We start from the raw sequence: 25,475 nt of genomic DNA, 5'->3' as shown, positions 1-25,475 counted from the left end.
TATTACCACTGGAAATAAATTTTTCATTTACATCACATCAATCTTTCGAGTCTGGTCTTTCCGGATCGACCTCTTCTATTAATCCCGAGGTATTTGAATTGTTTTCAGTTTTTCATCTATCTTGTGTTAAAACAACACGACGATCCCTCTCACAATAAATCAGACATTTCAATAGAGAGATGACAGGAAAACCAGAATTCCAAGACAATATCTGGAGTTCAGTGAAAGTCTGACTCCTGAAAACTCCAGGTTATTGTTTTAAAGCTGAGATCTGGTCCCAAACATCCTGAACAGAAGTGACAGGAAATTCATTACTTTCAACATTTCAAAGTTTATTTAAATTTTATTTAATTTTCATACAGTATCAAGTTTCCAACAGTCCCACAGCATAAGATGCAGCATGCAGAAAAAGGGAAAAAGAAAAGGTTCTCAAACTTAAATCTTTTCAGATATCCCCACACAAACTAAAAAGAACCCAAAGTCCGTCAGAGAAGAAGTAGCACTTACAAACTAAAGCGCGGTCTGAACTATACAGAGAACAGAGAGCCAGAACTGCATTTAACAAATACTTATATACAAAAGAAAGAAAACAAAAAAACATAAAAGTTTCCCCTTTAAGCTGAGTACAGTGCGTGGCAGTTTGAGACAGGATCAGATGTGCAACCTTCACTGGAATAGAAGCATCTCACTGACCCGGGTAAAAATACAAAAAGTTACATGTAGTTCAGTTCATTTGGATTACCTCTCATAATATGTGTACATTTACCAAAGTTTGGCAACATCCATATTGTATACCATTAAATTCTTAAATATATTAACATCACCATCCATGTGTAAACAAGAGGATTATTTCAAAAAATTGATCTACATGCACAACAAAAAATATATTTCCATGTCATGCAAGCACAGGGAGGCCCAAGCCGTGCAGAGCTTTGGGAGGAGGGACCACAGAGCACTCCGGATTCACATCTCTGACCGAACACCCCCGATCGAACCGGCGGGCGGCCTCCGAAGCCAAACGCAAAAAAAAGCCATCCCAACGCCATTCATAGTAGGAAGCATTTTTCCCTTAGAAATTAACATTTTGGTTAAAATTTTGTTTTTCTCCCTGTTTTGTAGAAGTGGGTGGAAGGGGGAGAAATGAGGTGATTGTGACAGAAACTAAAAAAGGTGGGAGAAGAAGCCAACTTCTGAAATGTACACGTTCAAAAAAGAAAAAGAACCTAACTACAATATACAGTCTATCCCATTGCACACTGATCATGCCAACAAGTTAAGATTTTAAGTGTTTTGCGTTTGAGAAACCGAGCCGACCTGCGCGAGGCTGAGAAAGGTCAGAGTCCAGAGGGGCTCACGTGAAGCTGAGGCAGAGCTGCCTTCTCCTGTCGCTGTGAAAGATGACGAGCACATTGATCACCTAATATACACATACTGGTTAAAAAACGCTGCCTGCAGATAAGTCTCTTAAAATCCTATATACTTGCACAAACAATGTAAAATCTCACTCTTGAACTATTCCTCTCAGTGTCCAGCCGCTGTCCCAAAAACAGGTCTTGAAATTTTTAACGATTTCCACGAAGTGTCGGGAGAAACGCACAATACTTCATCGAGAGTAAACCAGGTGTCGCTCTGCAGCCACAGATTGTGTTGAAAAGACATCGTCTTGGCATTTTATTTGAATCTATTATCATGACAAGAGACAAGGAGAGTCTCCAACAACACAAACACAATCGCACGTATAAATAAAACTAGCTAATCTTATTACAAAAGAACAAAAAAGAAAAATAACCAATTGCTTTTTGCGACGAGCGACTGGAAGCTGAACTGGTCTAATCGTTAACGGCTCGTGTGTGAAGCTGAAATAGAGGAGAGCAAAGAAAAGAAAGAAGACGCAGCTGACATGTTGTTCTGCATCTGAAACCGACTCGTGCAGCTGGAAGTGTCGCGGCGAGAGGACTGGTGATGATGGGTAATAACTGGGTTACTGGATATGTTCTGGTTGGCACTTCATACCCTACGGTCTAGTTGTACTGTGTAAGTCAAGTGTTCACGTACTACACACTTCCCCCCCCCCCCCTCGCCAGACCACCGGAGATATACTTGTATTTTTTTTCTTCTTTATAAAAGACAAGAACAAAAAATAAATATCAAAAATAACCTTAAAAAAAAAAAAAAAAAACGAAGGATGAAATATGAACAAGCCAACCAGCCTCCTCACTGAGCCCCCCCCCCCCCCCTCCCCTCCCCTTTCTCCCCCCCTCATCCAAATGTGGGATCGGTGTCCTTCAATCTCTTGAAGAGGACTTCCAGCTCAACAACACTTCAGAGGTGGCTTTGTGAGGCCGGTGGTTTGTGAAAGAAAAAAGTGGCTTCACAGAGAGAGAGAGAGAGAAGAGAGAGAGAGAGAGAGAGAGAGAAGAGAGAGAGAGAGAAGGAGAGAGAGAGAAGGAGAGAGAGAGAGAGAGAGAGAGAGAGAGAGAGAGAGAGAGAGAGAGAATACTTCCATTGAGTTACATAGTGAGCGTTTTGCCGGACGTCTTGAGCAGATCTTCAGAGATGGTGGAGAAAGCGAGTGTCGAGGAGGAAGGGGGGGCGGGGCGGGATCCAGCGAGCGGGGGGGGGGGCGCTCACACGTCCACCACCATCTTTTTGTGTATATCGAGGCCGCCGACCACCTGGTACAGGAGAGAGAGGGAGAGAGAGGGAGAGAGAGAGAGAGGGAGGAGAAGATATGTCCGTTAATCCACTGATGTTAGAGGCAGCCTCAGAGGACGAGATGGTGAATCTGTATCTGAGATCTTCTCGTCTCATCAACAACTACAAGTCACATTCACCTTTGAATTACAACTGTGTGTAAAATCAGTGAAGTACGTGTTAACCCCACAGACACGTGTCTGTAGTTTCCCTCTGAGATGCTCTACATGTGTAGATGTTCTCTCCTCTTACTCCTTCCAACCCTTTTCCACAATCATCTATTTTTACATCACTTATTTTTACACCCAGTTTCTCCTGGAATGAATCGTGTCACGCCGACTCCTTCCGGAGCCTCGTGTGGTTCAGAAGTGTCGCTTTGATAAAACCAGGATGTGATATTCTCCTGAAAATACACAACCCTCACAAGGACGAGAGCCTTTTTTCTTTTTAGTTCAAGGCTCCAGAGAGTCGGGCCTCGTGTCTGTGGACGAGTTGGAACCGGTGTCTTTCATTTCACTAAATGTCTTCGAGCGAAGTCAGGAGACGTTTCCCTGTCGTGATAAATGTTCTGAAAGAGACGTCACCTCCACATTTGATCCTAAATTAGATCTGAGGTCGTGGACTTTCTATTTTAATTGTCAGTTGTCAAGAGCTTTGATTTACGGATCCGACAGCAGGTTTGTTTCAGCGCCTCCTTCGGTGGTTGGAGCGGTTTCTAAATAATGTTTTTAATAATGTTTCTGTGTAATGAGGTTCTGGTTATTGAGCCCGATTCAATAAAGAGGCGGTAGAATTCCCTTCTTTCTGCTTCTGAGTGTAGATGGGTTATAACTCCCCCCCCCCCCCCGTTTGCTGCTGCAGCTGAAAACTCATCAACACTTCACTGCTCTGCACTCGGCTGCTTCTCCTGCTTTCACAGGAGAAAACCTCTTCTCTGTCTCACTTCTCTCACAGGATCATCCCAGGATTAGAGGAATCCTGTCAAATAATAAAGTCAGCTGTTCATTTTATCTTTTTAATTGTTGCATGGCTCAATTCTCCTGCAGCATCATAGAGCCAAAGTGTGACCTCAGTATTTTTAGTGCCCCGTCATATGAAGCAGGAACTCAGTCGCCTATATTTACATCCCTACAGATTGAAACTGGAGCTCAGGCAAAAAGCTGTTTCCAGAATTTTTCTGCCCCTTTGACATTTGCCTTCACTACAACAGGCTGCATCAGCGGATATGTCACCATCTCTCCCCCCCCCTCCCCCCCAGAAGAAACTACTTCCACTCACTGCACAGAACTCTTCGAAGGATATCCTGCCGTCTCCGTCCTTGTCTGCGTTGATGATGGTCTTGTCCACGATCTGCTGGAGCTGCGTGTCCTTCAGGTTGTTGCCTACCATCATCTTCAGCACCTGGAACAGCTCGCCGTTGGAGATGTATCCGTCCTTGTCCATGTCGTAGATCCTAAAGGCGACTGTGGTGCCGGGTGTGGGATGAGGGGGGGGGGGGGACAGAAGCAGGGGCAGGAGAGAGAAAGTAGCACAATCAGTCACCGAGCATCACACATTCAGAGAACTCGTCTTTTGTCTTGTGACCAACACTTGACAGAATGTGTCTTTCACCTTGTTGTGTAACTGTGTCCCTGTTGCCCCCCCCCCCCCGTGCACTCCAGGACAGTAATCCTTCAGACAGGCTCCTGTGTGGCCTCTAGAGGACTGAACACCGCTCAGGTCTCATTTTTATATTAACTACTATGGCTGGAAGGAGAATCTGATTGTGATGGATTTGTTTTGCATTTTTCTAGCTATTAGCAGCTTGTAATTTAATGATGTTTTCACCGGGGGAGGGGGGGGGGGTTGCAATGAAGACGGGGTGGGAGTTAAACCTGGAGGGTTTGTGTGGAGCCAGCAAATCACACTGATACGTTTGGGGTTCAGTGACCTAACAGCTCTGGAATCTTGTCTTTCCAAGTTGACATCTTCATCTTCTACACGTATGACTCCTGAGATATTAATATTCCTCCACGTTCCCGTCCATCACATGATAGAAGCTTCACCAACACACCCACTCGCTCACTGAGCTCTCCAGACATTTGCTTTATTCTCACGTACAAACCCTCGGGGCAGTTTCAGGAAGAGGCTGTGAGGTCAGAGCAGGTTAGAAAGCAGCAGAAGAGAAGAAGAGCTACTTACACCGAAGCTTCTGCTCCTTGTCGCCCTTCACGCTGAACTGTGAGACTCCCTCGATGAACTCTGGAGGAGGAGGAGAACAACAGTCAGAGAGCACACGTCTTCATATGCAGCCTCCGCTTCAGTATCACACCTCAACCTCTGGATTTTTACCTCCTCCATGGAGGTTATGTTTTCATTGCATTCTGTTTTTCTGCAAGATTACTCACAAACTACTGCACCGAGTTCCATGAAATCTGACCCAAGGAAGAACCCATAACCTTCTCTAGCACATCTGAATAAATAGATGGAACCAAATGTTCTTTGAGATTTCTATTCTTTTCATCACTTCTATAATGCCGATCTGTTTTTACTATCAAAATATGGTTTTATATATTGATTTTTCTGATTTCTATTTTGAGCACTTCTCCTCTAATGAAAGGCTGAGAGAGGATAACGGCTGCTGTGAGCAAAGGCCCTCCATATTGATCATTTTCCCATGGTGCACTGCAGCTGAACCTCTCACACACAGAGTCGTGCACCTCTAAACTCTGATCTAAAAAGGTGTTGGGTCATTAATTCCCTGTCACCACTCAGACGCTGTGTGTTTGTGCACCGACATGAATTCTGCCATTAATCAGCTTTATTACAGAAATCACATTGAATACTAATGAACCCTGGATCAGCTGCCGCCTAAACATGAGCCCCTGCAGTGAATATGAAAACAACACAGACAGATTAATGCAGTGTTAACATTAACCCTTATGCTGCCATCAGTATGTGCAGTGATCTAACTGGTTCTTGTACAGTCGTTTGGGAGCTTTCATGGCTGATTTACATACATATTGATAAGAAATGATATATCTAGACTTTATGTTCTGTCGAGTAAAAGGAAATATTTAAACACATTAGCTTCTCCCACAGAAACACTGCACTTATGGTCATATACCAATAATATTATTCCATATGTAGTATACTCATGCGATCATCCTGTGCCACTGTAAATTTCTCAAGTACGTTTCCCTACATGATAATATTCTGTGGTGTACATTATGTACGTGTGTCCCATGTTCTATCCTCAGCTGTAACAAGTCTATCTTATATTATTTTGGGCTCATATCTATGCTGGGCTCTGTATGTGAGGCAGCTGTTCTTTTTCGGGGATGTACTGTCCTAAGCTGGGTGTACGCTTGCAAGGAGTTACATAGAGCCTTGATGCCAAATACCAACACCACCCAGACCTCAAATAGTAAACCTCTCCACGCTAGTTAGCTGGCTGGTCTGAGAGTAAGGGTGAGAAAGGAAGTCATTCTGAGATATGAAGATATGATGATTGATACAGATAGATGATGCTGTGTCTTTCACAGAATAAGACAGACCAGTGTAAATGGTGTTCAGTCAGGTAGCAGTGGTTCCCCCCCAGCAGCAGAGTTTATCACATACCTTTAAAGTCCACCTCTCCGTTCCCGTCCGTGTCAAATATGTCGATAACCCTCTGCACCAGCGGGTTCTGCTGCAGCTCCGGCAGCGACATGAACTCCTCCACGCTGAGCGAGCCAGAGTTATCTAGGTCGAGTTTCTTAAACCTCTTCCCTAGCCTCTTAATCTCATCAGCATCGACTGGACAAAGAGAAGAAGAAAGAAAGAAAAATGGAAGATGAGACATTGACATTTTTCCTCACAGATATTCAGCTGCTGTCTGATCCAATACCTAGAAACCAAGAAAACCAGTGGTGAAGAGATGGATCAGGAAGCCCGAGGGCCGCCACATGGGGAAGTGATATTAGGACACAGAGGAAAAGGTAGAGCTAAAAGTGACAGAGAGAAATGAGCCACGGTGCAGAATCACATCCACTATGCAAGCAAATATTTATGCAAAACATAAATATCCCTCCTCACACCTGCATGAACTGTAGTCATAAACTTTAGTGGCCACCGCTCACAACTGGGTCAAGGACGCCCCTTCCAGCTCCGAGGTGCAGACCCACAGTAACCACAGCACATTCTGTTCTGCTCTCTCACAAAGAGACGCATGAAATAGAAACTATTGACTGAGCGGATTGCATGTAGCCACCGCTGCTACTGCTCTGACAACACTGTGGTGAACCTAGAATAGAAGAAACAGGGAGAGGCTGTGAAATGAGCAGAGGAGCGCTGGTGGAGGAATTAGACGAGGACACAGGGAGGAGGATTATTTCAGACTTACAGCCCCGGTGGTTTACTCGTGCTTTTCTATCAGACGGAACCTGGATCTTTCGTTCCCCTGCCATCAGCCTCAGCTCCGTCACCAGCAGACTGAGCAATGGCCGTAAATCCAGAAGCCATAACAAAGCCCGTTGTTAATTACGATATAAGCTCATTTACAATCACTCACGTGATCCCGACGGCCAACCACAAAACTACTAGCCACTTTAATCTGGGAGCCTAAATGACGCCTGCTAACTATTAATCTAACGTCGCTCACAAAGGGAAGTACACACAACCGGGGGGGGGATGAATTTATGATGCCGACAATTCAGTTTATTACAGGTGATATCAGCTTTATTGACCTCCACAGGGACGGCCCTGCTCCGATATGGTTCAAGGACAATATTACATCAGAATTACTTTTCATTGAAGCTGATGAGCTGAAGGAATCCGAGAGTTAGTCACAGAGTTCCCTTCTCTTCATGAGTTATCGTCTTAATTAACGCTGTTTACAACATTATGATGTGAAGTTCACCTTTGACCATTAACATAAAAATCCCTTCATATCTATTAGTCATACGGTGAAATTGTGTTGAATTCTGGACAAAAATGTGTGTTGTGCAGTCCCAGTGTCCTTGAGGCTTTGACCTCCAGGTTCTAATCAGCCCGTTGAGTCCTGTGGAGGTTTGTGCCAGATGTCAGGAAATTCTCTCCGGGGCAACTGAGATATCACCTTCACGAGAATGAGACAGAAATCAGGTCACAGTGGCTTTGAGTGTCAGACTCAGAGATCTATTCACTTCTTCGAGTCCAAGTTAACGTTGAGGCCAAATTCACTCGAGGCTCTCGTGGCATGCTGGGAGAAAAGTCCGACAGACGAACCAGAAACAAAACGCCTGTGGCCATGACAGCGGCTCAGATACATAACAGTAAGTTCAGCCTCCTGGAAGTTAAACAGGTTTATTAGAAATTAATTTACAGTGATAAACTAGAACTACCACATCCTCTCACTTATTATGTGATGCAGAGAGCTGGAGGGAGGGAGAGACCGGTGTGGGCTGTGTTTTGGGTTTTCAACGTTGGGACAAGCTGAGCTACATCAGCTCCATGACTAACCACAGTGAAGTGGAGGAGTAGGGGGGGGGGGAGAGAGATACAGAGGAAGAGAAAGTTGGAACAATCACAACCACAGCAGCAGTGACTCCTGTGTTGATTACAACTGAGGAGCACAACCTGAACAATATACTGAAGTCCACTGTCCGGTTGAGTCGGGTTCAGACACAAGAAGCAGAAGTTCATGTCGGGGGCTCGGTTAGTTTCTCTCGGGCTCAAGACAGAAACGTGAAATACTCAAGAAGACAAAATGCAGTCCCACAAAAACAGGCAACAGTTGATATATGGTGCAATAAAGTAAAACACTGATAATAAACTGAGTCATAGATTTTTTTCAAATCAAAATAGAATACTTGAATACACTGAAAGTGACAAAGACGCCACCTTCAGGAAGTTTCTCCCTGTTTTCTCACATGTTACAACTAAATGATGAATTAATAAATAATTAAAAATGATGTTAATTGCAGCCTCAGTATAGTTACACAACACAAGCACATCAGAAGAACTAAAAATGAAAATCAAGATCGTTTTTGTTTAACTGCAGCAAACTTCTACAACTCAAACTAATTTCTTGTTGGTTAATACTCATATTTGTCTTCATCATAACTTTCAGCCTCTGGTGTGTGTCTGTGTGTGTCCTGTGCAAACACCTGCTGAACAGAGTCAGTCATGCAAACGCTGCTGTGGCTTTAGTTAAATCAACCTGTGAGAAAGAAACACAACCCAAAGGAATACAATACATGTGTTGTACTGCATCTCATTTCCATGATTTTTGCACATATACATATATTTATTTTTGCCGGGGAAGGGGGGAAGTCAGTGCTTTGTTTTTATTTTCCCAATTCAAAAATACTACACACACAAACACACAATCTGATATGTCACAGGGTTTCAGTGTCCACTAGGTGCGAGTTATCAGAGCCAACACACGTCTGTCCTGTGACACACAACACTTCCTTATCAGCAGCCTCCTGTTTCCTGCTCACAGCAGATGACACAAGCTTGGCTCACTACATCTTTCACGGCCTGTGCGGGGGGGCATCGGTGCAAGAGATAATCAGCACGCTGGGTTTAGTGCCCGAAATCAAAGCCATCTTCTTTTGACTCAAGGTAATCGGCCACATGCAGCCGGTGTGTGAGTGGAGGAATGAATATGATGTGGATTTAGGGCTCGGTTTGTTCCTGACTCACTTCCTGCAGATATCACACACACCCCACATCCTGCACGTGGGTGCAAAAATCAATGGCACAGAGCAGCAAGGAGAGCCGCCCTCCCTTTGTGTTTGCCAATAACTTAATTAGGAAGCCTGTGCAAGAAAATACAAGTTTCCATTTTAATTGTGCCTCGTGAGAAGAGGAGAAAACCAATGTTCTTAAGTTCGGAGGGTTCAACTTGCACAACTCTAAAGTGGAGCGCTCCACCAAACAGAAGATGTGAACATGAATCTTTCAGGCCGGCTCCCTGTCACAGTTTAAGTTCCTCTTGTCGGGTCATCGGGACATTTACAACACGGAACCATCTCTGGTGCAGTCGCTGAGCACTGAAGCTGTGGAGAGAGGAGCTGCATGCATCATTCATGCAAACAAGGGCAACAGCTTCCTCACAGACCGAGACGTGAACCAACAGTCTCACATCTGCCGGCGTCAGACGGACGTGGAGCCCAGCGGAGCAAAATGAAACGCATGGTGGTAACACAGGAGTTTTACTAAAGCAGCTGACTCAACTGACTTGTCCAAGATTTGTCTCGTTCTGATAAGGTTTATGGCCGAGAGGTAGAGACCAGAACCCCCCCGCCATTAACTAATATGTTTCATTGATTTTAACACCATCCATCTATCCATTATATACACTGCTTATCCTCTTGAGGGCTGCGGGAGGGACTGGAGCCAATAACCCTACTGCCCAGCTACAGCCTGAGTGTTAGAGCCTTCGCCAGCAGTGACAGGTGCCACGATGCAAACTGATGCTCTAATGCACACGTCCTATATCAATGGTTAGAATATGAATCCTATAATCACATTTTGTAAGGCCGATTTACTTTAGTCTTTAAACTCGAATACTCAATGATTCAAAAGACAGTTTTATATATTATTGATGTATTTTATATAGTGAAATATAATATAACACTGTTTTTCCTTACATGGACAAGGTATGAAACAATAATATAGGACAGGGCAGTAATATTAATATAGCATTTTACATCGGTCTGCGTTAGAGGGGGAATTATTCGTACATTTGAAAGAAACGGTTTGTGGAGAGGCTCCTCACACTGATATGCTAATGAGCAGCTCTGAGGGAGACCCACTGTAACTGTGAGATGATTATGATAATCTCATATACTCCATTGCAGATCACAATACACACACACACACTTCCATAAACGCTGTATGCACCCTCAACTGTGTTACTAGGCAACTGGAAGCCGTTAGCCCCCAAAGTAGCCCACACACACACGCACACACAGACAAACACACACACTCACAGACACACACTCACAGACACACACACGCACACACACTCACACACAAGGGAACAAAAGGAGGAGGTACATTTAAACAGTTGTTAAGGAGGTGAAAACACATGCATATGGAGATCCGCCTTTGGATGAATCCAAGTGTCTGTTACACACAAACACACTAACACACATCAATTAAAATAAAAAATACTGCAACCGTTTGCCAAACGACCTCCTGCTGGTCTATGCTCCATAGATCTGTCTTACATGGACTCCTGTTATAGTTCTGCTGTTTACATTATGAACCTAAATTGTGATGTTTTCATAAAATCTATTGCAATCCAACTGGAAAAGCACGTTCAATAAGTCGCAGGAGATGAAACAATGAACATATTCAGGTTCTACTTGAACCAACTGGCTGAATATCAATTTTAATTTCAACAAAAACTAACCAGTCAACGATTTGTCAATAACTTCCTTTTAGGGGAGAATCTCTGACTTCACTGTCTCAGGCAAGCACTCTAAAAAACATCTGGAAAATTGGATCCAGTCGCTTTCCAGAGTCTTTTCTCTCACAAATGGAGAATGCAACAGGAGCTTGTTCGGCTCAGACGACATTTTACTGCTTTATTCTCACATATTATAAAAGGAGGCTGGCAAAGAAATGTCCACAGCAACTGACTGGTACATTTCTCTGTTCTGCAGCTCTCTCACATTCGACCCCTCTGATGTTCTGCTGAACACGGCGCCACAGTTAAAAAGTCCTGAAGCTCCAACTCACCAGAAAACAGCCGCACAGCTGTGTGAGCTGGAGATCTGGTGAGTGCTGCAGGATTTTTATATTACTCCCCATTTCCATTAATTATAAAAACACAATGTTCCCGAAAAGTCATTAATGAATTTGTCCTCTTAAGTATGCTCAGCCACCAAACGCTCCACACTGCACATTAGCGGCGGCATGTGACTCGATTTACAAAGCTAACCTGAGCTGAGACAAGCCCGGGGCGGGGGGGCGGGGCGGGGGTGATGTACGGTATAAAAATCTGCTGCATGTTCCTGATAATAACAGCCCCGGCTCGGCTGTATATAGCTCCCCAAACACACAAGATAAGGAGTGAGGGGGGGTAAACATGAGAAGGTTACATGCACAGCTCGGTATTTACACGAGTTTGACACATGACACTGCACCAATTAGCATAATGGGTTTTACTGAGGGAAAAGGGTGTAGTGTTCTCAAGGGAACACATCAGAGGACAACAGTGTGCTGCAGGGAAATTAAAATAATAAAGCCACCGATTTATATTACAGACGATGAAACAGAAATACATTTACTGGGCTTGAGAAGCAGAAGGAAACGGTTTTAGAGCATTTGTCTGAGCACTAGAGAAAACGACCTGCCCCCCCCCCCTCCCAAAAAAAGGGCTGCTCGAGTGGGGATCTAATCTCTAACTGCTGTTTTCCAGCCCTAGTATAAATCTTAAAAATAGATATAATCTAGGAATTGGTTTATCTAATGTGCCTTTTCAGGTACGAACCAAACAGACGCTCTGCAACTCGTGGATCTGGAAATCAGGTAATTTCTGTGAGTTAAAAAAAAGGGGGCACACACACACACAGACACACACACAATCACTCCTCCGTCTCATCTCTTTCAGGCCTCTGGTGAGAGGAGTGTGTGCTACAGAGGAGAAGTCCAGCACTTGGTGCATTAGGCTGATTGCTCTGATAATGTACGGCTCTCGCCTGCATGGACCCAACAGAAGGCGAAGCAGGGCAGTGCGCTGGTGGTATGTATTTATAGCAGTGCTGTCATCAGAAAACCCCCAAACTCACCCCCCCACCGCCCCCCCCACCACCACCAGGGGCCCTGGCGCCCACCTCAGGGAAAGCCCTAGCAACAAGGAACTCCAGCGAGCCGCCCTCTGTTTTATTTTAGGAGGCTGCAGACAGGCCGGCCATGGTTTCAGGCGAGAGTGTGATGTGGTCAGGAGTGTGTGTGTGTGTATGTGGTCAGGAGTGTGTGTGTGTGTGGAGAGAGGCAGAGTGGGTGCACGCAGTAAACCATTACACTTTCTTTCTCATCTAACCCTGCTCAAGCCAGCAGCACTGGCAAAAGGATTCAGGCCTTTTAAAAGTTCATCCTCCTAAACAGAGAAACAAGCTCATTTCAAAGTCTGACATGTTGACGTGATTCTTAAGAGACAAGCTCTTCAGGTAGATTTCATGGAAACTGAAACACTGAGTATTGAGCGGCTGCTCTAGGCGGGAGAGTGTTCGTCTTTGTTCACTCTCTCTCTCTCTCTCCCTCCCCCCCCCCTTCGGGGCGCTCAGGTTGAGGCTGAATCTACCACCAGCAGCCCAGGGGCTAACTTCCTTCACAGCCAATGCCTGCCTGTCCGAGCAGTTGATGAGCTGAACAGCTGCTCTGTCATTGGAGGGTGTGAGAGACAGAGGGAGAAGCCAAAGAGCGAGAAGGAGAGATAGTTGACAGAAACAAGTAGAGCAAACGTTTCTAGACAGTTTATTTAGTGATTTGGTGCCTTGACATTGTGAAAAATTGTTATTTTTACCCAATAAAATGTTGTTATTTGGCTTTTGTGTATATGTATTGTGTCTGCCTAAACTGTATTGAACGTTTAAAAGATAAAAATAAAGTCGGACAGAGAACAGTGAAAGAGAGAACACGAAGTGGTGAACAGGGAGAAGAAGAGACAAAGCTGTAAATCTCGGTTTGAATGCAGAGGTCCCTCATGGGTTCAGTGGAGGGTCATGGATCCCCTCACCAGTGTCACCAGCATGGGGGACAAATGCCTCACAGGCCAAGTTCCTGCCACCGCCCCTCCTTCACGATGTTAACAGTAACACAATCTAAAGCTGCTCTCAGACCTGCACTGAACTCCACACTTTCTCTGCAGGGGCTTCAGGTGTGATAGAAAATGAGACATTTTTAACTGTGCACCGAAAAATCTCAACCGCCAACTTTGTGTTAAATGAGTCACGTGTGGATCTGGTTCTGAGAAGGATGAGGTCGCCCTGAACACTGACATGGTCCCTGAAGTACAGCCACACTACAGTGGGACCTGCCACAGCCCCAGTGCTCATTAAACACACAGCAGCAGAACCAGTTTAACCTGGTTCCGTAACAACGTCCCACTGAAACCGTGCCATTTGCACCAGAATGAGAAATGTGCCATTCAGAGACAATCTGATGCTGTATTATAAAAAGGTGAGGAAGATGAAGGAGGTGGACAGAAGAAGAAATGTGAGTCATATCCTCAGCTCCTCCTTCTCCTCTTACTCCTCCTCCTCCTGAGAGCTCAGGGGCTCAAACATTTCTACTGGGCAGACATCTTGTAAACATGAGATTCATCTTACTTCAAACACTTCTACATACAAAATGCACCTAATGCATAATTGGGGGTTTATATTACTAACAATTGTGTGTTTCATTTTATTTCGTTACAGCCATAAACATACAAACCGGCCGATATGCCAGTATCAGCATTTTGTATTTGACGGAATAAAAATATGCTGAAAATATCCGAATTTATCTTTAAATTTGACATAAAAATGGATAATAATTGGGTTTTCTTTTTATTAACAGTTATCTATATAACATGTAGGGTTAAGTTGTAAAATATAAAGGCTCAATTGCATTTCTTTCTCCATATCGGCCAGGCTCTAGTTAAATAATAGATTATCAAGAAGTTAATTTGATAAAATGTTAATGTTGATAAAAAAGTGGCAACACTTCACACCACAAATGTCACATTTATCATGAGCGTGTCAGAAACCTTTCAACTGATAAATATGTACCAGATAAAAAACATTGACGCCTGTGATCACTGGAACATGATCGAGTCCTGCACATCTACAACATCAAACGTATGAAATACTTACAATGCGAGCACATCTCCAGAGGGTAACTGGCTTCATTTCCCTGAGGAGAGAGAGAAACAGAGGAGTCAGTCGACATCAGCTTCAACAGAGACTGTTAGGAACTTAGGATGCTGGTGACTGAAATGGAAACCATCATTTACAGCTGCGTTTTACTGGAAACCTCTCTGTGCGTTCTGAGAATTCCTCTGCTGGTCTTCATGCGAGTGTTTGAGTACTGCAGCACAAAGCAACATTCACTCCACAGGATGAGTTTACAATTTATACAGTTTTTACTATTCTGCACAGTTGTGGAATTACTATCATTACTGTACTACAAAGCAACGTTCTGGATTTTTCCAAAACAGATTTAGATCCATCGTTCTATATGATTCTAACTAGTGTTCATCCTTTATACATTTCAGCTGCTGCAGTATTTACTGGAGGCTGAGGTGAAATCCGTGTGGATGAAGAAGCAGCTGCAGATTGCAAACACGGAGGAATACAAGCCACTTAAAACCATTAATGTGAACATGTCAATGTAAAAAACCTCCTTGAGCCAGATTCAGATTTACATGTGCAGCCTCTTTCAAGTCATGCATGTTGCACGGCATCAAGTCTTCCAGCGTAACGCAAATGCTCTTTAGATGAATCATAGATACTGCATGGTGTGTGTGTGTGTGTGTGTGTGTGTGGGGGGGGGGTGATTGGCTCAGCCCATCCAACACTGCAGTGTCCATTGGCAGCTAGCAAGGTGAGGCTGAGCGCTCCCATGGCAGCCAGTAAGGAGTCCCTGTGGCAGAGAGGTGGGGTGATGGAATGAGGATCCTACAGCTCAGAGAGCGAGAGGAGATGGACGGCAGGGAGCTCTCGACCTGAATTCTCCTGCAGCTCCACGGAGGAGAAGTGCCAAACTGAGCCCCCCCCTGGCAGCCTCGTTTGGAGACATTCAGGGTCCAGGATACCCAACACTGACTGCAGCTGCTCAGCAGGGAAACGTGGATTTAAAAACCCTTTTGTACTGAATTTAAACGTGGGAAAATTGCATCTTTCTTTATGGATGCTACTGCTGGAGTTAAAAAATGATGCACTTGGGGCTTTAAAGACAACACAAGAGGAATTTGACTGTGGGGTTGTTGGTCCACTAACAGATAAATGTCAATTGAAAAGAATGGGTTTCAGAGCAGTGCTACAGTGATTCACTGTCTGAAGTCCTGCTGCAGTTTAAACTTATTTTCCTCTCACAATCCTTTGTAAAGTGCATGAAAACCAAAGAAGGTGAACTGAGCTAAGTGACGATTGTTTGTTTGGGAGCATGAAGGCAACAAACACAACGTTTCCCCACTCTAAAGGAAATAGAGCAGTAATCACAGCCGTTGCTCTGCCACAGTGCTCTGCCACAGGAGAGTAGTAAGTGCTGCTCTTCTTCTCTTGCTCACAGTGACACACAGATAAATCCATACACACTGAACTGACTAGAAAGAGCCCGTGCCCGTTATGTCACGTCCTGGCTTACCGCTGCTGGACGACAGCAGACTTACCCCGGTGAAGTTGTGGTATTTTAAGAGCACCGAGGAGAAAGAGGTGACTCAGGATTAGCCAGGAAAAGCGACTTAGCATTTGACGACCTATCGGGGGAGCAGGGAGTCGGCCACTATGTGCTGTGATCTGAGGCTGACATGTACGTGGTGTTCCTCTGTGGGGCGACTGGACAGAGGCTGGGAGAGTGAATTCCTGTGTAGCCGAATGCGTAGCACATGACTCCACCATTACTGGAGCTGGGTGTCCCATTGCCTATGTGGCCCAGTGGGTAATAGTGACAATGTGAAACTTAATTGATCCCAATAGGTTCAACAAATCATTTCTGTGAGAGCAGCAGGTTCAGTCATGGATTCAAGGCCCATGAACCAGTGTCCTCACGTTCAAGGACAGGTTCTGAAATCAGCCTTGCTTCTGCTATAAAAAGATTGTTGTGTTTTACTTCAGGTCCTTGTAGGCTCCAGGAAGACTTATAACACAAGTATATCATTCATTACACAGCTTCAAGGACCTGCTTGTGGCCTTACACAGGAAGTGAACCTCCGAGCACCACACTGAGGTTTAAGACTCTGATTTATCTTCTGTTGGTCAGAGACAGGAGCTGCAGAAACATGTCCTGACACATTTCCAGGCAGAATCTTGGCTCAGCCGTCATAAAGTATGTCAGACGTCTAGAATTGGACAAAAGGAAACTAGGAGTTCTTTGCATGAAAGCAGCAGTTTCTTCTGCAGGAAACAGTAGTGTTACAACATCTACAGCCAAAGATAAATACTGAATAAAAGAAAGATTCATTCAATGCACAACCATGAGTGGAAGAACAATATAACACAGTCAGAGTTCAACCAACTTTGGCAAAGCATTTTTTAACACGTTTGTTAATAGTGCCGACTTTCTGGAACTGTGCAATATGATAAATTAATCTTAGCCTTCAGAAGGTAAATTTATAATTAGTTAAACAAAATGGTGGGTACATGAGTGAGGGGTGGGCCTGCTCTCTACTCCATCACTGACATCTGTCCCTCGAGTGCGAGCTGGAGGGTCCCTGGAGATAAAGAGCCTTACAGCAAAGCAGACTTTGAGTTGAGGATTACAGGTTTACTCACTAAGGCCTTAGGTCACTGCTGCTGTTAACGTGGGTTCAGGAGCAACTCCTGTTTTATCTTGATAATAAACCACTTTACGCAACTCTGCTTGAGCTGCGCCTTTACAGAGATCCTAGTGGAGCGTACCGGGTGGGGTGACTATAAAAACACAGGAAAATAAATTCATGAAGTGAAAAAGCATATCGGAGAGGAACAGAGGCAGAAAGAGAAAGAGCAGGAGAGAAAGACGTGTGTTGCCTCATCAATAATGCAGGTTTCATTCAGATTCAATTGGGCCTCAGCACACAAAACACATTTTGCATAATGAAGAGTGTGGCATTGTCGCTGGTTCAGCAGGAACACTATGGCCGACCCAAAAACCCAACTAATTATAGACGTGCAGCAGCCAGCCACAACACGAAGGAAGGAAGAGCCCAGTATATATGTGGCTGCAGACTGGTTATCATGGTGCAGCAGAGTGGCAGCCTCAGTGCAGCACTCACTAGGACTTTATAGATTTTAGTTTGTTCTCTGTTTGTTCTGCAACTCAAACCAGATTACTGTGGCCATGTCCTGCAGGGGATCTCTGGAGAGTTGGGTCGGGACTTTAAAGAGGGGGGGGGGGGGGGGGGGGGGGGGTCTCTGATCAGACGCATTCACAACAGACACATGTTCTCTGCAGGATGCAGGTGAAGGATGGTGCAGCTTTAACTGTGGGGATATCAAACTGTGCTGCCATCAATCCACCGCTGATGACTGCTTCTCCTGAACTGGGCAGATGAGGACAGCACGTTCTGCACCCCCCCCCCCCCCAACGTTTCACTGAACGCTCCCTCCCAGCAGGTTCCATCTTCCCTGTCAACTAGTGGCTCGTGCAGCGGGGCCACCAACAAAACTTAACATGATCTGTATCAACAAATGTCGGTGTGCAGATGTCACAGTGCTAAGTAAATACTGCAGACATTGTTCACATGCTGCAAAGACATTTCATTCTCTGTGGGAGTGTGGCTCCTTTATACTGGTCACTGTTTACATCCCACTTTAGGCCAGTTAGAATGACGCTCTGCAAACTATTGCAAACCAGATAACCAGCTGGGAATGAAACCAGGAGAGAAATCACTTCTTATCCCTCTACACCAACAACTTCATCCCAACAACCCAGCAGTCCAACTCCCCAAGTTTGTAGACGACACTAGAATAACGAGCCTGCACATCGGCTGAGCTTGAACATCTGGTGGAACCCGTTATAGAGTCGGTAAAGCCTGAAACTTCTCATCATCTTAAATATGTATTAATCTATCGATTTGCAGGTTTACTGACCACGAGTCCTTTTTCTGAAACGTCCTTCTCTTCTCACAGACTCACACTCACACCTGCCTTCAGTTGAAAATTAGCCAAGTTGTCTAAACTGGCTAATTTACCGAAATGTTTATTAATGTGCATTGTCCCTGTAATTTTAAACTGAATAAATAAACAAGTTGAGTCTGCCCAATTTGAGGGTTTAGTGCTTTAGTCAAGTGAAGAGCAGTGACATCAGCAAACTACTCATCGACTGCTCTGTCCAAAATTTATCAAGTAAAACTTTGTATGAGAAAGTCTTACTGTGACACTTACTGTGAAGTGGACAGGAAAAGGACAACTTGACATTTCTTACTGTAGATACAGTGAGAGACAAACTGAATGACTGAACATATTGCAAATAATATAGACATGTAAACACTGTGGTGCCCTCTGAGTGCAGTCACTGCAAACTACAACACGGTGGAATTGACTGAAGTCTTGCATAAATGCTAAAATTACTAGAGATTAATTATTATCATTAGCAAATAATTATTTTACTGAATAATTGTAAGGTCAGAGGAAAAGAATGCACCACTCCCATCTGTTAACATCACAACAAACGGCTCCACATTCCAAACCTTGATGGTCTCACCCTGAATGGTATTTAAGAATCTGTTCTTCTTGTGTGAGGCATATTCATGTGCACTATAATAATTAATTTACCCTCGACCAATAGCAGCAGGTCAAAATCTGCTGACTGAGGATGTCAGGAGGCGATGACGTTGCCTCTCGCATATATTGACACATTCAGTAGAGAGCGAGATTGGAAAACCGACTGGATGATGGACCGTGTTTCATTTGGCCATTCCACAGCAAACCACAGCGGGAGGACTGTGTGATCACAAGTCAATAAACCATAACCTACTATAAAACTACAGGAAGTCTCCGGCAGCACGTTCAGAACTGCTGAGACGACCACTTCAGGGCCAGCACCAGAATTTAGTGAAAACTGTTATAATCAGAGGTTAAAAGGGGAAAATAATGAATATTTTCATGATTTCTTTTTTTTATGTTGTTATAAATTGTGTATTTTTAGTACCGGAGAGAGAGTTGGACATAAACATGCAAAGGGATGTCATTTTAACGGCCTCTTAAAACTTCTGAGGAGCCAAAATAACTGTACACCATAAACTACAAGGTTGTGTTAAAAGCAAAGACCTCTGGTTTGTGTATCTGCACAAAGCAAATCAATTAGAACTACTAGCATTTTACACACAATCCACATTTGTGTATTCAACAGTGGGTTACTGACATTATTGTCGAGGTGGAATCGGTTAGAGTGGTGTTTTCTCTCTGGTTTCTCTGCGGTTCAGGGATCAGACTCCCCTCCTCCACACGAGCGCCGGGCCTCACCATACAGCCGAGCGTTATGCTAAACACGCTCATCTCTCCAGAGTCGCCGCAGAGTACTGATCCGAGCGGCGAGCTTTCAGACGGATCTTTAAATAGAGCTCACCGCTTCATTTTTCAGCAGGCAGAACCCGGGCCGATGACCAACTGACTGTGCAATATCACTAACAAGTTTTTCTACTTGATTACACAGAGGAGAAGCCGTGGAGGATGTGAGTGAGAATTAAAAAGAGCCGCTGCAAGGTTCCAGTCATCGTCTCTGTCGTAATTCAGTTACTCTCTCTCTTTTCCACAGAGTCTCATCTTTCTTTGGTTCCTGTTTTTTTTAATTTAGCCTGATGAGGTGTTCAAGCCTCGATTTCTGTGCCTGTGTGTGTATTTCTGTGTGTGTATGTAAAGGATTTGTACTAGATTTAGGAGTGAAGTGCAAATATGAAAATAATTACTAAAGTCTTTGCTGCCTGAAGGAAATCTGGCAGGGCTAATCCTTTCAGCCTTTTCTATCCCAGTCTTACCTACAGAGGGTTTTAAAAGGCCTCATAATGCCATGGGTTCTAACAATGCTCACATCTTCTCATGCATTAACCCAGTGGTGATACAGCCTCACTGTGTTTTGCCAACTGCTGAGGACACTCCATTCTCATCTTTAGGAAACAGCTCAATTCTGGATTGTTCCCCAGTTTGAGATTCATGCTGGTGACACACTGACTAACGCTGGGACAAGAGGAGATCCCAGCAGAGACAGAACAACCATGACGGTGGCAAGCGAAGGTCACGTTTTAAGGCTGCAAATGACACATTTCTGAATTATTGTAAAGTTCCTGAATTAAATGAGTCAACAATCACTGAAAGCACTCAGTAGACGGTATTCAAAGTGCTCATGAGGTCAAAGAATGGTTCAAACCTTCAGATCTGGAATTTACTCTCATTCACTTTGCAAAACACAAGACGAGCATAAATCGACTTTTACTACTCAACAACATTTCTACACACAAACACACACCAGCAGCAGCAGTGCTGCTACCAGGATTCACAGAGGAGGCCAAACTTTCAGTGGAAGTGTTGCCACAGCATCACACCTGTCAACAACAAGATGAGGACGTGTTTGCTGCTGTTGTTAATCATTACTTTAACTTTCTGGAAATGTGTGACTATCTATCTGTTACTTCGTGAAAGATGAAGTGAAAGTGACAGTCTCTCATTTGAACAGCATCAGCCAAATGATGCTCATATTCATATAAAATGGATCCCTGCAGGTGAAGTGTTTCAAGGGTTAACACAGAATGAAACACTAAATCGTAAATTCCATTACTGCCACTGAATGTGAGCAAAATGTGCTTCAATATTAGGGCAGTTCCTGATACCAATATATCAGCTGATAATATACATGTTTTTTATCAAACCCTCTCGACAAAGAAATATTTATATTTTAGAGTTAAACCATAACTATAACTAAAAGATCTTGCTCAAGGGCAGTTCGACTTGTGGGCTGGAGGAGCCAGGGATCCTGCTCCCCCTCCAGAAGCCCAATTCATTGAATGCTGATGAGGCCGAAATAGAAAGACGCTTAATTTGATAATTTAACTATAAATCTAATATAATTCTTCTTCTCATCAACAGGTGGGGGGGTGCAATACGTCTTGATGTATACAGAAACAACTCAAACCCTCTTAATGAACCTCTTCACGTCCTGCATCGATATCAAGGCCAAGAAATCCTTTCACCTGTCACGACTGCATGTACTCGTCCTGTTTGACACTCTTACATGAATCATACCTCCAGTTCCAACCACTAATTACTTTGAGCTTTGCCAATCACGAGACACAGAGGCTGACATACCAGACAAATAGATGATTACTGACAAAACCAGTGCATGTGCCCCGGCCTGCTGGCTCCAGTACGAGCTGAGGACTGCAGCAGAGAAAGTGAGGAGCATAAATCCAGATTGAGTGGGCTGGTTGGAAGTGCAGCGTGGATCACACAGTGTTGATCATCACTTCTGCTGGTGGTTGGTTCACTGGGGCTTTTATCTCTTTTACATTAGCCACGGCTCGATCCTCATGTGGGTGGTGCTTGATTGCTAGGCAGCATATGGTCTCCTTAGCATCAGATCATTCCACTACTGCATGCTTAAGCAACGGAGGATCCCTGCCCCCAACCCCCGCCTGCAGCAGAGAGCCGTGCAGTTAGTCAGGCCACGAGTTGGCACCGGCTGGAGGACGAGCCCCGAGGTTCTACCCTCTGGCACCGAGCCGACACCGCCCCAGGGCCAATGTTCTGAGCCTTGCCCATCTCTAGTTGTTATGGTCATCATCAATAAGTCAAAAGGCCACTGTTTCACTGTCTTTCTTTATGTGTTTACAGAAATATGCCGAGTAGATCCAGGAACAACGACCTAGAAATCACAATACATGAGCTTCTGATAGTTATGTAGCAGTCACCCAACCCGGGGCCTTATCCAAGTGGTTCCAGATTTGAGGATTTACTCGTGTGTCTTCGAATTGGCCCCCGGTGATGTTACAGGCTCGTGCTGTTAGCAGAAGCCTGTAAAGTACACATTCCTTCAGCCACTGATATCACATCAAGGCCCAGTTAATGACATCTGTTGAGATTATGCTTGTCAATTCCAATATTGGTCTTAAAATTATGAGAGAGGTGTATTTACAAAGAGTGTCACTAGTTCCTGGTGGACAAGAGATCTAACCGGGACACGGTTCCTAAATGTCCTGAACTACATCGTGGGACATTCCTTGTTGCCTATAGGCCGCCACAAATGCCCAAAAATATGCAATTAACTAATATCCACCTGCCCGGCTGAATTGTTATAAATTTTTATATGAGAAAGGAAAACCTATAAAACCCCAATCACATAAAGTGTCCTCGAGACGTTAAAGCCAATGTTGAATAAACTGGCACAAGGAATAAAACGTGACTTTTGGCTCTTATAACAAAACTGTAGCACGCTAGCGCTAATGAGAAAATGTCTGCCGCTGCCAATTCTGATCATATGAGGACATCAATAATTGATTGGAAAATTGGTGTGCAGAAGAGTGTGCGATTTATTGTGCATTGGAAATAAATTGTAAATTCGGAGAGGTTGTAGCGAGCGAGGGGGCCGAGCGGGGGCTCACATCCTGCGTACGGAACCTACAATCCCCAACTACGCCCATGCAAATGGTGATTGACAGCTCTGACCTGCAGGTGAATATGAATATGGATGCAGTCCAGGATGTCTACGGTTACTAGGCAACACATCATCAGTAGTGATACAACGGTGAATCGATATGAAGCGTGAACATCGTGGAAGGTGATGATGTATAACACGTTAACGCTCCACGTCAGATTTACACGATGTTTATCTGTTTGACAGGAGAAGAGTCTGAAAACCAAACCTTCACCAGAGGGGGAGAAATTCATCTTTCAATCAAAAGAAGCGATAATGTGACGTGTATCGTGATATTTATCGATATCGACCGATGTTTTTTCGGTTCGGTACGCTGCGTGGCCGCTCCCTGTTTGCGTGGTGGAGGCAGCACATCGAGTCCTGTGGCCGCAGCTTCCCGCACGAGCACTGGGAACAGCCACGAACCAGTCGTTCACGCGTCTGAGCTGAAACGAGACGATGGTGAAACGATCTGCACGAGACCGAGGAATCGTGCGTTCGATTCCGCGTTGATTTCCGGAGCGTGAACGTTACGTGTGTTTTTGTGTGTTCTGCTTTGCTCGCGCTGCTGTGTGAAGCGTGCGGGCCTCGTTAAAGCGTGTGGTTCTCCCTCGGTCGCTAATTTGCACGGGCCCTCGTCGCTAATGAAGATGCTAGCGACGAACTGGGGGGGTGGGGGGGCACGGGCTGCGGGGCGGCCGGGAAACTCCGGGGGGAGGCACGCAGGGCGGGCGACACGGAGCCGGGAGCGGCCGCGCGGGGAAGAGCCGCCTTCCCCCCGCGGAGCTCCGCGCTGTCGAGTGTTAGCTCGAAGCTAACCGCGGTAAAAAGCAGCTGTCAACAAGGCCCCAGTGTCGGGACGTGTGTCGGCCGGTGGCCCGGGTCGGCCCGTGACGGCCCGGGCCTGTGTTTACCAGGCGGGGGGGGAGCCGCTTACCATCTTGCAGGTCGGATGATGAAATCCAGGCGCGGCGGAGAGAGGAGGTCGGAGGAGCAGGGGGAGTCGCTAGGGCCGCCGAGCGGAGGCGAGGAGGACCGGAGGAGGGCTGTCGGTGCTGTCGGTGCTGCGGGGCTGTGCGGGGTCTCGGCTTGGCTTCACCACCCAGCGTCAGGGCTCTATCTCCGTCTGTGGCGCTTCACGGAGGCTTCCTCTGCAGGGGCGGGGACACAGGGGCGGCGGAGGAGGCTCGCTTTGACGAGCGGGCGGCGGCGGAGGGGAGGAGACAGGCAGCGAGGAGGGGGGAGGTGCAGCAGTACTGTACATCCGGGTATCTCCCGCTACTCGTCATTTATTTATAGAGCTGCACGTTCGACCGTGCTGTGCGGGTGCGCCCCCTCCCGGCGTTAGGACAGTACTGCATCCAGAGTGTGTGTTTGTGCATTTCTATCTATATTTATGAGGCCAATTTTGGATCATACCGTCACTATGAGGACATTTTGACTGGTCCTCACAAATTCAATGGGCTGTTTGAGGGGAAGACTTGGTTTTAGAGTTAGAATTAGGTTTAGGCATTTAGACTATACAACTCATCTACCTCTGTCAGAGCCACCATCACATAACTGCACTAAACATACCTGTCTCAATTCATCATTTCATACAATAATATTGTCTTTTGCACACTCTGTCTACATATTCTTACACTCACAGTATATTATATTATCTATTGTATCGCCAAATACTTATATTGATACCCGTACTATATATCATATATTATATCATACTCTTTGTATATTCTTTGTATATATAAGTCTTTATACACATATTTTATTTATACATGTGTACATGTTATTATTATTATATTTTACTATTATTATTATTATATATACTGTTGCTGCTATTATTACTATATACTGCTATTATATTGGTATAATTACTATCATATATAAATATATATTATATACTATATATACTGTACTATCTTTTATATACTGTCTAACAATAACATTACCATCATATCATCAGTACTATTACCATCATCTGCCACTGCACCTTATCTACCTATTTTATCTTGTGTTTCTGTTTTTATTCTTTCTACCGCAATATTTTATATTTTATATTTTATTATATTGTATTGTATTTTATTGTATTCAAATGTACCGGCTGCTATGACGACTTAATTTCCCCTCGGGGATGAATAAAGTAATCTATCTATCTATCTAGTTGTGATGGTTAAGGTAAGGGTAAGGGAATATTATGGTGGTGGTCGAGTGGCAGAAACTTGGACTATGGGCAGAGAAGGTCTCTGGTTCGACTCCACGGAGAGACAACAAAAGACGAACCTGGATTGATCTGTCCAAAAATCCAAGAGTCTCCCTACCCTGTCTAGTGCTCCTGAGCAAGGCACCTCACTCCCCCAACATCTGCTCCCCGAGCGCCGTACATGGTCGCTCACTGCTCTGTGTGTCCTGCACCAGATGGGTAAAAAGCAGAGATTAAATTTCCCTACCTGCATGAGTGTGCCTTTGCATGTCTGTGCATGTGTTTGGGACGAATAAATGGATCTTAATCTTAATCT

At 44.7% G+C, this 25,475-nt stretch overlaps 1 protein-coding gene across 1 annotated transcript; it reads right to left on the bottom strand.

Annotated features, from left to right (window-relative positions):
• Positions 1 to 311: 311 nt before the first annotated feature.
• On the bottom strand, positions 312 to 24,047 carry LOC128453476 (calcineurin subunit B type 1). Its single transcript, XM_053436398.1, has 6 exons — positions 23,897 to 24,047; positions 14,508 to 14,547; positions 6,295 to 6,471; positions 4,876 to 4,935; positions 3,973 to 4,157; positions 312 to 2,675 (listed from the first exon to the last, which is right to left on the bottom strand). Exons 1-6 carry the CDS (start codon positions 23,897 to 23,899, stop codon positions 2,628 to 2,630), a joined length of 513 nt encoding a protein of 170 aa, XP_053292373.1. The 5' UTR covers positions 23,900 to 24,047; the 3' UTR covers positions 312 to 2,627.
• Positions 24,048 to 25,475: the final 1,428 nt, after the last annotated feature.

The sequence above is a fragment of the Pleuronectes platessa genome, chromosome 12, assembly GCF_947347685.1.
Source record: "Pleuronectes platessa chromosome 12, fPlePla1.1, whole genome shotgun sequence".
NCBI classification, from domain to species: Eukaryota; Metazoa; Chordata; class Actinopteri; order Pleuronectiformes; family Pleuronectidae; genus Pleuronectes; species Pleuronectes platessa.
This window is presented reverse-complemented; position numbering and strand designations above follow the sequence as displayed.